We start from the raw sequence: 14,083 nt of genomic DNA on the forward strand, positions 1-14,083 counted from the left end.
AGCAATTTCCCTGCACGGTGCAGGAGCCCCATGTGTGCCACGCCCTGCTTCCGGATCTCTCCCCAGCTGCATTTGATAACCAAGGTCGGAGTCCACAGCAAGTGGCTCCTAGGGGACGCATCTCAAGACAAAAAATCCCAGGATGGCAAGGGAAGAAAAGCAAATGTACCTGAAGGAGGGAGACATTGGCAAGGCTGAGTCTGAAGAGGTAGTTCCTGCGGAAACAGAAATGGAGATTGTGAGTCGAGCTGCTTCTGCAGGCAGAGCCCCAGGAAGCAGCCTCCTGGCCCAGGCCTCTTGGGGTGCAGGGACCAGGTGCCCACTGTGAAAGGCTTAGGGCGGGCGGGCCCCAGACACAGCTCTGCCTCCATCGGCTCAGTGAATGCGCACGCAACCCTAGGCAGGGATACAGGCAACTCCCCTTTTACAGGCAAGCAAAGGGGCTGGGACAATGGCCCAAGCCACAGAGGGAGGGAGTGAAGCAGTTGGGGTTCACACCCAGCCCCAGGGAGTCTCTGCTTCCAGCCCACCCAGCAGCCCAGAGAGGAAGCCCCTGACCCCACACGTTCCAACCATGGAGACTCCCTGTTCACCTGAAGCCTCACAGAGCTCTAGCAAGGACTCGGCCCAGCAGTCTGCTTCCCGGGCCCGCCGCCTGACCTACTCCCTTCCTCACGCCTTCTCTCCCGGCTCCGTGCCCTGGGTCCTGGAGGCCCGTTTGTACTCCCTCCTGCAGCCCGGGACTCTGGTCTGTCATTTCCATGGCCACCCCCCGCCCCAGACCACTGCATCTCCTTGAGCCCCAGTGAATTCCTCTGCCAGCCCACAGTCCTTCTCCCCACAGTCTGACTGCCTACTGCCGCCAGTCCTATCCATGTGGTCAGCCTGCAGATTGACAATCTCCGACTGTAACGACAACGACACTGCTGCTAACAACACAGTCAGCCATGCATTCAGCACTGGAGGGCTCAGGGTCACGGCATGAACGCGTGGCCCAAGCAGGGAGAGGCCCGGCTCCACTACATGCTTCGGCCCTCTGGATGCCCTGGTGCAGGCCTGCATAAAATGGACAGACGAAGGCCCGTCTGTTTGCTGTCCCAGGACTGTGGAGAAGGGCACAGTGTGACCTGCACTTCAAGATTTATTAAAGCCAAGCGCATGGAAAGTCTTGGGTTTCCCCAGAGGACGCTTCCATCGTCTGGAGCCCATTCCTCTTGTGGCTCCTGAACTTTTTAGAAACAACGACCTGAGCAAGTCCCGGCTGCTCAGCTGTGCTGCCGAGAAGAGAAATGAGGGGAGAGATGGAGGAGGGGCCAGGGAGAAGCAGGAAGCCGGCACACTTCTCTTCCCAGCTCGGGCTGCTGGCCCAGGCGCCGCTCAGCTTCTCTCCTGCGCTGGGGCTGGGCGAGCCTTGCCTGTTGGCCTAGGCTGCAGCGCCCCCAGCCCCAGCCACTGGCAGAGTTCCCCCGGCCCACCCTCCAGGCCTGGGGACAGACGCACTCCAGCTTAGGGCTTTGCCCCAGCTGTCTGCTCAGGTAACACAGGCGTCTGCTCAGCTTTCAAATGCTAAGGAAAACATGGCTTCACTTCACTCATTTGTATCCCATCCAAAGCCATTCACAACAACAGTGCAGTGGGCTCGTCTGGGAGCTGGGAGATGAGAACAGAGAGAAACCTCTGTAGCCTCACTGGCCCTAACTCCCCTAGGGAACAAGGCAGGGTCACAAACTCCAGAGGCCCAGGGAGTCAGGAAGAGAGAAGATGCCAGGCAGGAGAGAAGGGGCAGGAAAATGCCCAGAGAAAGGGTGGAAAAAGCTGCCAAGCACCCCCAGCCGTAGTGCTGAGGGGTACAAGGGACCAAGCCCAGGATGGACAGACAGAGCCATGCTTAAGGACCTAGGAGAGAGATGCCTGGGATAGGGAGACTCCCAGATTCGGAGAACACACCTGCCATTTACACGAGGGACCAGGAAGAGTAGTGTGACCACGGGCAGTGACCTCACCTCACTGAGCTTCCGTTTCCTGGGCCGTAAAGCGGAGGTGAGTGTGGACTTGCCTCCTGGGGGTCCTTGTGCAGTCATGATGGTGGCCTGCACATGTGACTTACTCCCTGGGTGAGATGATCTGTTGCACGTGTGATTTATTATACACAGGAGCTGATTTATTAAGCACCTGTATGTGGTACATAAATAGCACCTGGCACATGGCAGGTGCAGAATGAACAGCAGCTCTCAAAAAGCTTGTCCAGGGGGCCGCCACTGTGGCGTAGCAGATAAAGTCACCGCCTGCAGGGCCAGCATCCCATATGGGCACCGGTTCAAGTCCTGGCTGCTCCACTTCCAATACAGCTCTCTGCTATGGCCTGGAAAGGCAGTGGAAGATGGCCCAAGTCCTGCACCCATGTGGGAGATCTGGAAGAAGCTCCTGGCTCCTGGCTTTGGATCGGCCAAGCTCCAGCCTTTGTAGCCAACTGGGGAGTTAACCAGTGGATGAAATTTCTCTCTCTCTCTCTCTCTCTCTCTCTCTCTCTCTCTGCCTCTCTTTCTCTCTCTGTGTAACTCTGACTTTCAAATAAATAAATAAATCTTTTAAAAAAGCTTGTCCAAGATTTTAAGACTTTATTTATTTATTTGAGAGGTAGAGTTACAGACAGTGAGAGGGAGAGACAGAGAGAAAAGGTCTTCTACCCACTGGTTCACTCCCTAGATGGCTGCAACGGCCAGAACTGTGCCAATCCCCAGCCAGGAGCCAGGAGCTTCCTCCAGGTCTCCCACACGGGTGCAGGGGCCCAAGCGACTGGGCCATCTTCTGCTGCTTTCCCAGGCCATAGCAGAGAGCTGGATCAGAAGAGGAGCAGCTGGGACTCGAACCGGCGCTCATATGGGATGCTGGTGCTGCAGGCAGAGGCTTAACCTATTGCACAAAGTGCCGGCCCCACTCATGGGTTTTTAAAAGTACATATGTGGAGCTGGCATTGTAGCACAGTGGAGTAAGCCATCTTACTTACTTACTTGCAATGCCAGCATCCCATATGGGCACTGGTTCAAGTCCTGGCTGCTCCACTTTTTTTTAAAAAAACTTATTTATTTATTTGCTCCACTTTTAATTCAACTTCCTGCTAATGTGCCTGGAAAGACAGTGGAAAGTGGCCCAAGTGCTTGGGCCCCTGGCACCCACATGGGAGACCTGGATGGACTTCCAGACTCCTGGCTTCAACCTGGCCCAGACCTGGACATTGTGGCCATTTGGGGAGTAAACCAGCAGATGAAAGATCTCTTTTTTCTCTGTCTCTCCCTCTATCTGTAACTCTGCCTTTCAAATAAATAAGCAAATGCTAAGGAATAAAATAATGGATGTAAAGCTGGTGAAATTGGAATTAGGATGAAGATTCGTCTCCAAGTCAATTTCCTGATGGCAATGCATCTCTCTGTATTTGATGTTTCTTACAACTGCATGTGGGTCCACAGCCATCTCAGAATACAAAGTAAGACAAGCGCCCTCTTGGCTGGGAAGATGCACTCCTGTCTACCTGCATATGAACAGATTCTCTGCAGGCACAGCAGGGAACGCACAGGGAGGCCTCCTGCCTGTGGGAGCGGTGGCCCTGCCTCTCCCTGAATATGCTTTGGTACTTTTTGAGTGTTGGACTACATCACATGGGACCCATACAATAGAATTCATTCTAAAAAGGTAAAAAAGAACAGGAAATGCTTCCAGCCCCAGCTTCACAATGCCCCAGACTTCATAGAAGAGGACACTGAGGCTCAAGGTCAAGGTCAGCTCATCTCATCCCAGTCCAGCGGTCCACTCATGACGTGCCTCCCTTTCATACAGCAAGGGAAGGGGGAGAGACAGGAAGGACGGCCCCACGCCAGGGATGGTCGGCTACCCAGGGCAGCCTGGGGGTGTCCAGCCTCGTGGCTGCTTTCTCCCCAACCCAACTGGGCTGCATCAGAACCTCCGGCGGGGAGGGGACTGAAAAGTACCAGTGCCATCAGAAGCAGTAACACAGACGGGCTAGCATGAAGAACTCCAGTCCTGGGTCTTGGTCCCATTCTCTGTTGTCACCTGGCTATGGAATCCTGGGAAGATCACCATCCACCCCCTCCCCGCCCCAGGACACACACATCTGCATGTTTAAAATGAGGGCAGTTGGATGAGACCAGCCATTCTCAAACTTGAGCCTGCATCAGAGTCACCCAGGGGACAATGTTACAACGTTGGGAGGGAGTGTTGGGGGCAGCGTTACAGAGACCACTCAGGATGCCAGCTTCCCAAACCACAGCCTGCATTTGAGTCCTGGCTGCACTTCCAATTCCAGCTTCCTGCTACTGTGCACCCTGAGAAGCAACAGGTGATGGCTCAAGTACCTGGGTCCCTGCCACCCACATGGGAGGCCCAGATTGAATTCTAAGCTCCTGGCTTCAGCCTGGCCCAGCCCCAGCTGTTGCAGGCATGTGGGGAGTGAACCAGCAGATGGAAGACCTCTCTCGCTCTCTCTCTTTCTGTGTGTGTCTTTCTGTCTCTTTGCCTCTCAAATGACTAAAAATGCATACATGTAAAAAATTTTAAAACACAGGTGTGGCTCTCCACCCCCCCTCCCCCCTTATTGGAGAGGTTTGGGTAGACCCAAGACCCACGTAGGAATGTGTTCCCAGGAAGCAGACTGAGACTCACAGGGTGTCACTCTCCTAGCTGCCTCCCCTTCCGGAGCTGACGACTCTGAGGACAGAGCTCCCACTGCACCCCAGAAACTGTCCACACGGCCTTCCTAGAAAGTACTTTCTGTTCAGGGAAGTGAGGTCCTAGGCGGTCTGTACTGGGCACTCTGGGTGCAGGTGGCCAGCCGGCCAGCAGGGGGCTCCTGGGCACTTTCTCTGCTGGAGCTCCCAGGGAGCTGGCCAATTAGGCAGGTCCTGGCAGCACAGCAGGGACAGGGACAGGAGGTCGCCAGCAGGTGTCCTTGCTTTCAGTACTGACAACCTCGGAGCATGTGGCTGGCAGGGCCCGGGAGGTCTAGGGGTCACCACCACCCAGCCCTCATGCAGCTTCTGCACGCTTCCTTCGTAAGGTGACAATCACACACACCCAAGAGCTTGGCGGGAAGGACGGGCCCAGGTCACAGATCTGCCCACTGTGGGCTCATTCCAAACAATATGCCCTCCACCCATGCACCTCCACTCCCTGCCCCAGCCCACAGGCACCTCGTTACCTGGCTCCCACGATGAGCTGGTTCCTGGAGGGGTCCAGAGCGAGCTGGGAGAAATCTCGGGCACCGGGGTAGGTGAAGTTAGAGACCCACGGCTTCAGATCTGGGGGAGGGAGAGGCACCCTTGGGTTACTGTTGGACCAGGCGCTCCCAGCAGCACCAGCACCCCACCAGGGGACAAAAGAGGTGAAAGTAGGGCTGAGGGGGGCCGAGACCTCCAGGGGACCTGGGGGCCACCTGCCCACTTCTGTAAGCAGCCTGCTCAGTGACCTGAGTGGGGGTGGGTGTTGTCGCTGATATTCCTGTGTCCCCCAGCTCTGAGGAGGCTCGATACTTCCCCGATACACAAAGACACTCAGCACTACGACACAGGCAATCCTGTCCCATCTTAGAACTGTCCCCCATCTTCCCCTTGCCCCCTTCTTCTCTCTGGACCCCACCCCCATGCAAGTCAGCATCAAGTCTTGCTTGGACTGGTGCCAACCACCTCCTACCCAAGCTCGCTTCCAATCCTGGTCTCTCCAACCCATTGCCCACAGGGCACCCAGAAGCAATCATTCTAAAAGGCAAATGTGGTTATGGCGTTCTCAGCTTAGAAAGCACCGGGCTGTCCCCAGGAAAAGCACCACCTCCTCAAAGTTCTGTGGGTTTCGGTCCCCAGACTTCCCATGTCAAAGGCCTGGCACATTCATCATGTGGTAAGTAAATGAAAGAATGATACTTGATCCTTGCCTCCTCCTAGAAGCCTGCCCTGACTGTCGAGAGCCAGGGTTAAGGGTTAGTTGGCTTTACTGACACCACAGCTCCATCACACAGAGGGTCTACCTGGATGGTTCACCCGGGGGGGGGGGGGGGGCGGGCAGAAAAGCCCTCGCTTCTTGGATCTCCGGACCCAGCCCAGCACCCAGCAGGTGTTAGAATGAATGTGAATAATCCTCAATTCTCTTCTTGTATGAGGAGAGTCAGGTTTTCAGACAAGGTTCCATGGAGGTGGCACGGATAGAGGCTGATGGCCAGTGTCCAGCCCTATCTGCAAGGGAGGCTCTTCCCAGCCAAGGCTGACCCCCTTCCAAGGGGTTGGGTGGACAGACAGGAGAGGGAGCAGCCCTCTGTACCGATGGGAGTGGTCTGGGAGCGTCCAGCAGTACCAGCAAACGCTCTCTCTTGCACGTCCACTGCTTCTCCGTCCTGGTCCATAGCCCCTTATAGCTCTCCCTCAGGCCACGGCCCAGGGGTGAAAGCAACTGGCAGCAGTTGGGGGGAGCTGTGGTGCAGAGGGACTTATACACATCTGGGACTAGAGAGGAAAAGGGGACAGCGAGGAGGCGCTGGGCTTTCTGCCCACAGTGCCTAAGTGGCTGGCACAGACGGCCCGGAGGAGAGCCAGTGTGTGTGTGTGTGTGTGTGCTTGTGTGTGTGTGCGCGCAATCCAGGGGAAATAAATCATTGCTCATTATCCCTCCACTACAGAGTAAAAGCAGCCCTTCATTTCTGCACGACAGGCAAACACTTAATCGCTCCCTGGAGAACCGCGAGGTTTTGCGAGTTGGATGTTTTTCAGAAAACTGTGATGTGCACCATTTAAAAAAGGAGAAATTCTACAGCAAAATCAAGCAAGCCCCTTGGGTCCCCTCTGTCCCCAGCAGGTAACTGGGGGCTGGTGTAGGGGTCATCTAGGCAGAAGCAGTGGGTCTGGAGTCGGTGGGCAGGGCGTTTGGCTGACCTCAAGGTCACTCTCAGAAATCATGGTAGGCTACCTTGGAGCCTCAACCAAAGGTCCTCCTCTTCCAGAATGCCTTCTGGGATTGTACCCTCTCCACCCTGATCTTTTGTTGCATATTCTATCTGCCATTTCTGTTCCATTTGCACTGTATATTACTGTCACTCTGTGCTCTGTGTTCCATTCGCACTGCATGTACGTCACTGTGTTGCAGTCTCACTGTAGCATGTTCCTGTCACTCTGCAGGCTGTGTGCAGCTGTGGGTTGGGCTGCTCGCCTGTCCCCATCGGCCCCCTGCTCCCTAACAATAGCAACAGGTTACTCGTGCCTTTCCCCCTCCCCTTCCAACAGGGATGCTCCTGTGGGCAGCTGGCCGGGGCCAGAGGTGGCACGGCCCGTCTACAGCAAATTCTCCAAGTGAAGCCAACATAGCCACAGGGAGGCAGAGGCAGGAGGCACGGAAAGTGGGGTCCCTTCCAGATTCAGCGCCTCTCCCCAGCCACAAAGGGACCCCTAGGGGCAAGCAGGAGGGCCGAGGGGGCAGAGTCGCAGCTGGGCACAGCGCCGTGATCCTGGGGCGCCTCGGGAAGGGAGCCAGCCTCCTCTCCACAAACAGGCAGGGGGGACCGGAGGGAAAAGCTGCCTTTGAAACTCCGAGCACGTTCTGAGCGCCGTGTGCAGCGAGGGCTTTGGACGGCGACTTTAAGAGAAAAATGATATTCTCCATGACGCGCCTGTGATGTTAATTATGGTCAGTTCAATTACCTACTTTGTGGATTAACCGCCACCGGCATTCACTCCGGGCCGGCTTCTCCCTTCTGCCTGGAAAGGGCACAGGCCAGCGAGAAACAGGCGGCCCCTACGGGGCTGCAGGACAATGTCTGATCTCACCGGAGACGCGCCGGCCGGTGCAGCGGCTCACAGCTCCTGGAGGGCATTTAGGGGTTATTCACCCAACAGCTGGGCAGCCGGGGAGGGCGCCCTCGCAGCCACCGGCCTGTCCCACACCAGGTGTCATGGCCAGGGGGTCTTGGAGGCCAGAGGTCCACGCTGCTCTGCCTTAGGGCAGCAGCTTCTGGGGAGCAAAGCACTTCCGGAGCACAAGCCCTATCCAGCAGTGCTCAGCTGAGCTGGGAACGTGCGGGGGCCACAAGGAAACGTTTGTTCACCTCCAAGGTCCCACAGTGGCCCGGTCCCAGAGCTGGTATCAGGCAGGGCTCAGTTACAAACCTGGTGCCCAGAGAGGAAAAACCCAAAGCTGTCAGAGCACAGAAAAGTTGGTGCAGGGTTGGGAAGCCAGGTTCACCCAGGTCCTGGCTGAAGGATTGAAAATGGACCCCTGCAACCCAGAGACGCTCAGAAACCCACCTGCCATCTGCCCAGTGCTGACCAGCCTATGGGGGAGGGGGACAGGAACCCACTCCCCACCCCGCCTGAGCTTGACTCCCATGATCCCCGCCTCAGGATCAGTCAGGCCAGTAGCACCCCTGACAAAGCACCCTGCGTGAGGCGCTCAGCCCCAGAATTCCGTCCCTTCCTTTCCCGCCATGCCTGGGGCTCCCCTTCAGCGACATCCACCCGCACTCCCAAGCCATCAGAAGTCGGAGGGTGTGCGTGCGATTTGTAGGCTTAGGACGTTGCTAATTTCCTTTAATCCACTTAAGCCTTCAAAGCCTTGGATCCCTGCTCACACAAGAAAACGCAAGGACAGCTGCAAACCTTGCTCCCCGAAGCGGACTCGTCCTCAGCTGGGAGCCCGTGCTCCTGGCAAGCCCTGCCCCCACCCAGCAGCCTGCACCTGCCACCTGTGCCACCCCGCCCGCCCGGCGGACCCCGCAGCAGCCTTGGGCTCCCTGACTGATGTTCCCACTTTGGTTTGTGTCTGGTCCCACACTCTGGCCGAGCGCGTCCTCCTGCACGGAGCGGGGGCTAGAGCCGCTGACTGCTCTGCCAGGGGCACAGAAGGAGCAGCAGGCGGGGAGTCAGGAGAGGCATGTGGAGCTGGGCACTGACCAGTCTGTCCACCCTCCGTGCCTCAGTCTCCCTGTTGGAACAAGGAGATGACAGTCCTGGCCCTGCCTCCCTTGTGCAGCCGGAGTGGGCCCAGTGTTGATGACTAAAGAACCCAGAGCCAGCTGCCGCGTGGGCGGTGGACTCCGCAGTGTGAATGTGTGTCCGCGGCTGGGGCGCTCTGGCATCTGGGTCTTATGTCTTAGCTTATCATCAAATGTATACACGGATTCTAGGAACTCGCACAGACAACGGACGGGCCCCTTGGCAGACGGCCAGCGAGTCCCTGTCCCGGTTTGGGAAGTGCTTTCAGAGGATGCTCTCAGGCCCGCCCTGGACAAGTAGAGGAGTTATTGGTCACCAGGGCCCCTTCTGCTGGGGTTCCCAGGACCCCCCAGCCAGGCCTCCCTGCCACCGTCTGAGATCCCGGATGCTCCTCGTGAGTGAGTCATCGCCATTCCTCACCCAGAGAAGCCAAGAAACGGAGCCTGGGCTTCCAGAAGAGCTAGAGCTGAGACCACCAACTGATTCTTGGCCACCCCCCACTCCCCGGGATGTCCACACACAGCTTCCTTCTCCAGCAAAGGAATCCGAGAGAAACAGAGAGCGAGAGCGAGAGCGAGAGCAGGAGTGAGCGAGCGAGCGAGCGAGAGAGAGACGCCGCCCCGCCTTTCCCCAGGTAAACATGGAAGGAGATCCTGAATAAAGACCCCTGCATCACACTGCTGCCCTCTCTCCAGAAACATCTACCCCCACAGGACGGATCTCAGTATCCCGCAGAACACGGGCGTCCAGGTACCCCCACCAGCCAGCCAGATCCTGCGGAAGTCCCCACTAAGGCTGCAGAAGAGGACCTGGTGGGCGCAGCTCTCACCTTCAAAGGCCACGGTGGGGTGCTCCCTCAGGGCGCACAGCTGCTGCTCACTGCTGGGCTCAACGGAGACGTCCTGGGAGCGGGAGGGATGAGTCACCAGCAGGGTGAGGCTGGGCAGCAACAGCGACATGGCCAGGGGTCTGGGGACCACCATGGTGGGCCCCTCCACAGGCAGACTGGGAAGAAGACCTGCAACACAAACATTCAGTCTCACCAAGTGCGCTCTCCACCGCAGCACGCGGGGCCAGCAGCCCCACAGGATTTTATTTTATAAGCACGTTTTTAACAATTTATTTGCTTGGGACCAGTGTTATGGCAAAGTGGGTTAAGATGCTTTCGATGCTAGCATTCCATACGAACACCAGTTCGAGTCCCAGCTGCTCCACTTCCAATCTGGCTTCTTGCTAATGTGCCTTAGAAGACAGCAGATGATGGCCCAAGTGCTTAGGCCCCTGCTACTGCCTTCAAACACAAAGACTTAGCTCTAGGCTCCTAGCTTCCGAATGGCCCAGCCCCGGCTGCTGTGATGCTTTGGGGAGTAAGCCAGCAGATGGGAGATATTTCACTCTGTCTCTCTTTCTCTCTCTCCTCTCTCTCTCTCTTTCTCTCAAGATGCAGGCATCCCCAGCAGCAACTTAAGCTGCAGTGCTGGGGCCGATGCTGTGGCGTAGTCATCGAAGCCTTGCCTGCATTGCTGGCATTCCATATGGGCGCTAGTTCAAGTCCCAGCTGCTCCTCTTCCAATCCAGCTCTCTGCTATGGCCTGGGAAAGCAATAGAAGATAGCCCAAGTCCTTGGGCCCCTGCACCCACGTGGGAGACCCGGAAGAATTTCCTAGATCCTGGCTTCGGATCAGCCCAGCTCTGGCCATTGAGGTCATTGGGGAGTGAACCAACAGATGGAAGACCTTTCTCTCAGCCTCTCCATCTCTCTGTCTGTAACTCTACCTCTCAAGGAAATAAATACAATTTTTTTAAAAAAAAATTACAGTGCCAAATACCCACCACCCACTGCCCCTCCACAGAATTTTTAAGATAAATTTATACTGTATGTACATTACTCAGAGTTTACTCTGCCCCAGTAATGCAGAATTATAGATCATAGCTTGAGAGCTAATTTTCTTTGTAATGGTATTCTGGACAACACTGACACATTATAAAGCCTTTCTATTATGATTCCAAATGGTTTAAAATTAGTTCTGATGATAAAGGTGGAATCTTACAGATTTTAATAAATGAAGCTGGGGCAAGGAGTGGCCATTTGTGAAAAGATAGATTGAGGTCCATAACTCACACCTTATTTATACTAGGAAAAAGTCCAAGTGAATAGGAGATTCAAATGTTATGGGTAAAACCACTGAACTACTAGAAGAAAATCTGGCCAGAATCCTTTATACCTTGGAGAGGGAAAACATGACTCAAAATCCAGAAGCCAATGACAAAAAGACTGACAGACTTAGCTTTGTGAAAATCACAAACCTCCAAGTGTCCACTCCCTTCCAAAGAACGTCGTGCAGAACCAAAAGGCAAGTAAGAAAGTAAAACACAGTTTTTCAGCTCATATCACAGACACACGACTATGACATTCCTGAGATACTTGTTTACATATTATATTCCTAATGTAGACAGAACTCCTAGGGACCACGAAGAAAAAGACCAACAATCCAGGAGAAAAATGCACAAAAAACAGACATAAAAATAAGGCCTGCAATAGGGGAGACAGCTGTTCTCAACCATGATCAGAGCAGACCCAGACACACTTGCTATAGCTTGGATGTAGTTTGTCCCCCAAAGACTCATGAGTTGCAGGCCTGGTCCTCAATGTGATGATGTGATGGGACAGGTGACGGAGCCTGTAAGGTATGGGGCCAGGGGCCAGTGCTGTGGCATAGCAGGTTAAGCTGCTGCCTGTGACACTGGCATCTCATATAAGCAACTGTTGGAGTCCCGGCTGCTCCACTTCCCATCCAGCTCCCTGCTAAAGTGTCTGGGAAAGCAGCAGAAGATGGTCCAAGTGCTTGGGCCCCTGCACCCATGTGAGAGATCTGGATGGAGTTCCAGGCTCTTGGGTTGGTCCTGGGCCAGTCCTAGCCATTGTGGCCATTTGGGGAGTGAACCAGCATATATATATATATATGTGTGTGTATACATATATATGTATGTATGTATCACTCTCTGTACCTCTGCCTTTTAAATAAGTAATAAATCTTTAAAATTTAGAGGCAGTGCCTGTTGGGAAGGCCTTGGGTCAGGGAGTGCCCTGGAGGTCCAGTGAGGCACCAGCCACTCTGGCTTCCTGTTGTCCAGACAGGATCCTGTCCAGCATGCTATAACACAGCCAAGAGAGCCCCACCACAGCCGACCCGATGGCAGCACCTCGCCCTTCAACCCCCAAGGCTGTGACCTCAGGAACTTCTAGAAAGTGGGCCTGCCCCAGGTATTTCACTGGAGAAACATCGAGTGGACAGAAACACCTCCTGTCATGTATCAGTGTAGCAAAAACCCGAGTTAGCAGGTGAACCCAGCGAGATCCGGCAGAACTACCCACATGTTTACCCCCTGCTCCAGCACCCCAGTTCTGGGGACCAAGACTCAGCTACCGGAAGTGTGCCCCACGCACGTGTCAGTTCACACACTGCAGCAACCCTGGTAAGATCAACGCAGAAACTTGGGAGTCAGTGTGCAAAACCGTTTACTTGACAGTAATTTTATGTGTACTGAATTGAATAACAAAGTATTGGGGTCTGTATTTTGCATTTTTTCCAATTCCTTTCTCTAGTAATTCACTTTTATTGAATTTTACATAAGTATCCATCTGTGACAGATTGTAAATGAAAAATCAAAACTGTTCCTCCAGCAGGGCTGAGAGGTGAAAATAGACTACGGAGGCGCCTGCCCGTGTGCAAAGTGCTCGAGTACGAGATCGTCCATGGGGGCTTCTATGAAGTAACAGGATAGGAGATGGCCCAACAGCCAGAAGCAGGACACTGCTTAAATAAACCGCCGTGTGACCGCATGGCAGAATACTACGCAGCTCTTGAAAAGAATGAAGATTTTCGGGGCCGGCGCTGTGGCGCAGTAGGTTAATGCTCCGCCTGCGGCACCGGCATCCCATATGGGCGCCGGTTCTGGTCCCTGCTGCTCTGCTTCCCATCCAGCTCTCTGCTGTGGCCTGGGATAGCAGCAGCAGATGGCCCAAGTCCTTGGGCCCCTGCACCCGCGTGGGAGACTGGGAAGAAGCTCCAGGCTCCTGGCTTCCAATCTGGGGAGTGAACCAACGGAAGGAAGACCTTTCTCTCTGTCTCTCCTTCTCACTGTCTGTAACTCTACCTCTCAAATGAATAAATAAAATATTTTTTAAAAATGAAGATTTTCTCTTCTGGAAAGGCCAGGCTGAATTAGGTCAGGGCCATCATTGCCTTGGGGGTCGGGGAAGGGGTCCAGAGGTGACTCGAAGAAGTCGCCCCAAGCTGACTCGGGTGCCTGGGTGCCTCCCGCTTCACCACCAGCCTTCCTCTCTCTTCCCCTCTCATTGCCACTATTTTACTCCAGGCCTCAAGAATCCCAGTGGGATCATTTCCTGGGATAATACTGACGGCTGAGTGGCCCGGCGCAGGGGCAGGGGTGTCCCATAGCACCTGCTGACCCCTCCTCCTCGGCCTCCTGCCACTCCCTGGGCCAGCCTGGCAGGAGACCCTCTGGGAGGGAGGTTGGACCAAACCTTTGTTTCTCACACCGGGACTTCTTCCTCGGTGCTAGGCTGGACCCTCCTGCTGCCCAGCCCTGGTGCCCACCACCCTCTCTCCGGAACACTGACCTCTGGTCTCTCAGAGACAGCCATGGAGGTGGGGGGAGGAGGGGAGCAAAGGGCAGGGCCGATCCTGAGCCAGACAGCATGTGGTCAAAGCCCACTGCTCCCCTTAGCAGCGGTATGTCTCTGGGAAACACTCTTAGCCTCTCTCTGCCTCGATCTCCCCACACTGGGAATGATAACCCCAACATCAACCCCTCAGCAGCTGGAAGGGTTACAGGGGTCCCCAGCTTTACTAGCCCCATGACAGTGCCCAGCAGACAGAGAGGGATCCACGGGGGTGAAATACTCTGGCGTCCAGGAGAGGAAGGGCAGGGCCTGGGAGCCGCCTGTGGCCCAACAACACCATGCTGGGCACCTTCTATTGTCCCTGCAAATCCACTCTTCTGTCCCGCCTGCTCCGTGCCTGTGGCTGCAGGTGCACCGAGAGCCTCCCGTCCCTCGGCTTGTGTTTGGCCAA

The 14,083-nt window shown here is 55.3% G+C and overlaps 1 protein-coding gene across 3 annotated transcripts in view; it reads right to left on the reverse strand.

The window, feature by feature from the left end:
* The window catches only part of SEMA5B (semaphorin 5B), a 36,626-nt gene extending 26,653 nt beyond the window's left edge, over positions 1–9,973 (reverse strand). For 2 of the 3 annotated variants that reach the window (XM_062177122.1, XM_062177114.1), the window contains exons 1-3: positions 9,814–9,967; positions 5,213–5,312; positions 170–215 (exon numbers count right to left, since the gene is read on the reverse strand). In XM_062177122.1, the coding sequence (XP_062033106.1) occupies positions 170–215; positions 5,213–5,312; positions 9,814–9,967 (300 nt within the window). Of the gene's footprint in view, positions 1–169; positions 216–5,212; positions 5,313–9,813 lie in introns of all 3 variants that reach the window. The other variant, XM_062177131.1, reaches the window with a different exon arrangement.
* Between the last annotated feature and the right edge of the window lie 4,110 nt (positions 9,974–14,083).

Source organism: Lepus europaeus, chromosome 2 (assembly GCF_033115175.1).
Source record: "Lepus europaeus isolate LE1 chromosome 2, mLepTim1.pri, whole genome shotgun sequence".
Classification (NCBI taxonomy): Eukaryota; Metazoa; Chordata; class Mammalia; order Lagomorpha; family Leporidae; genus Lepus; species Lepus europaeus.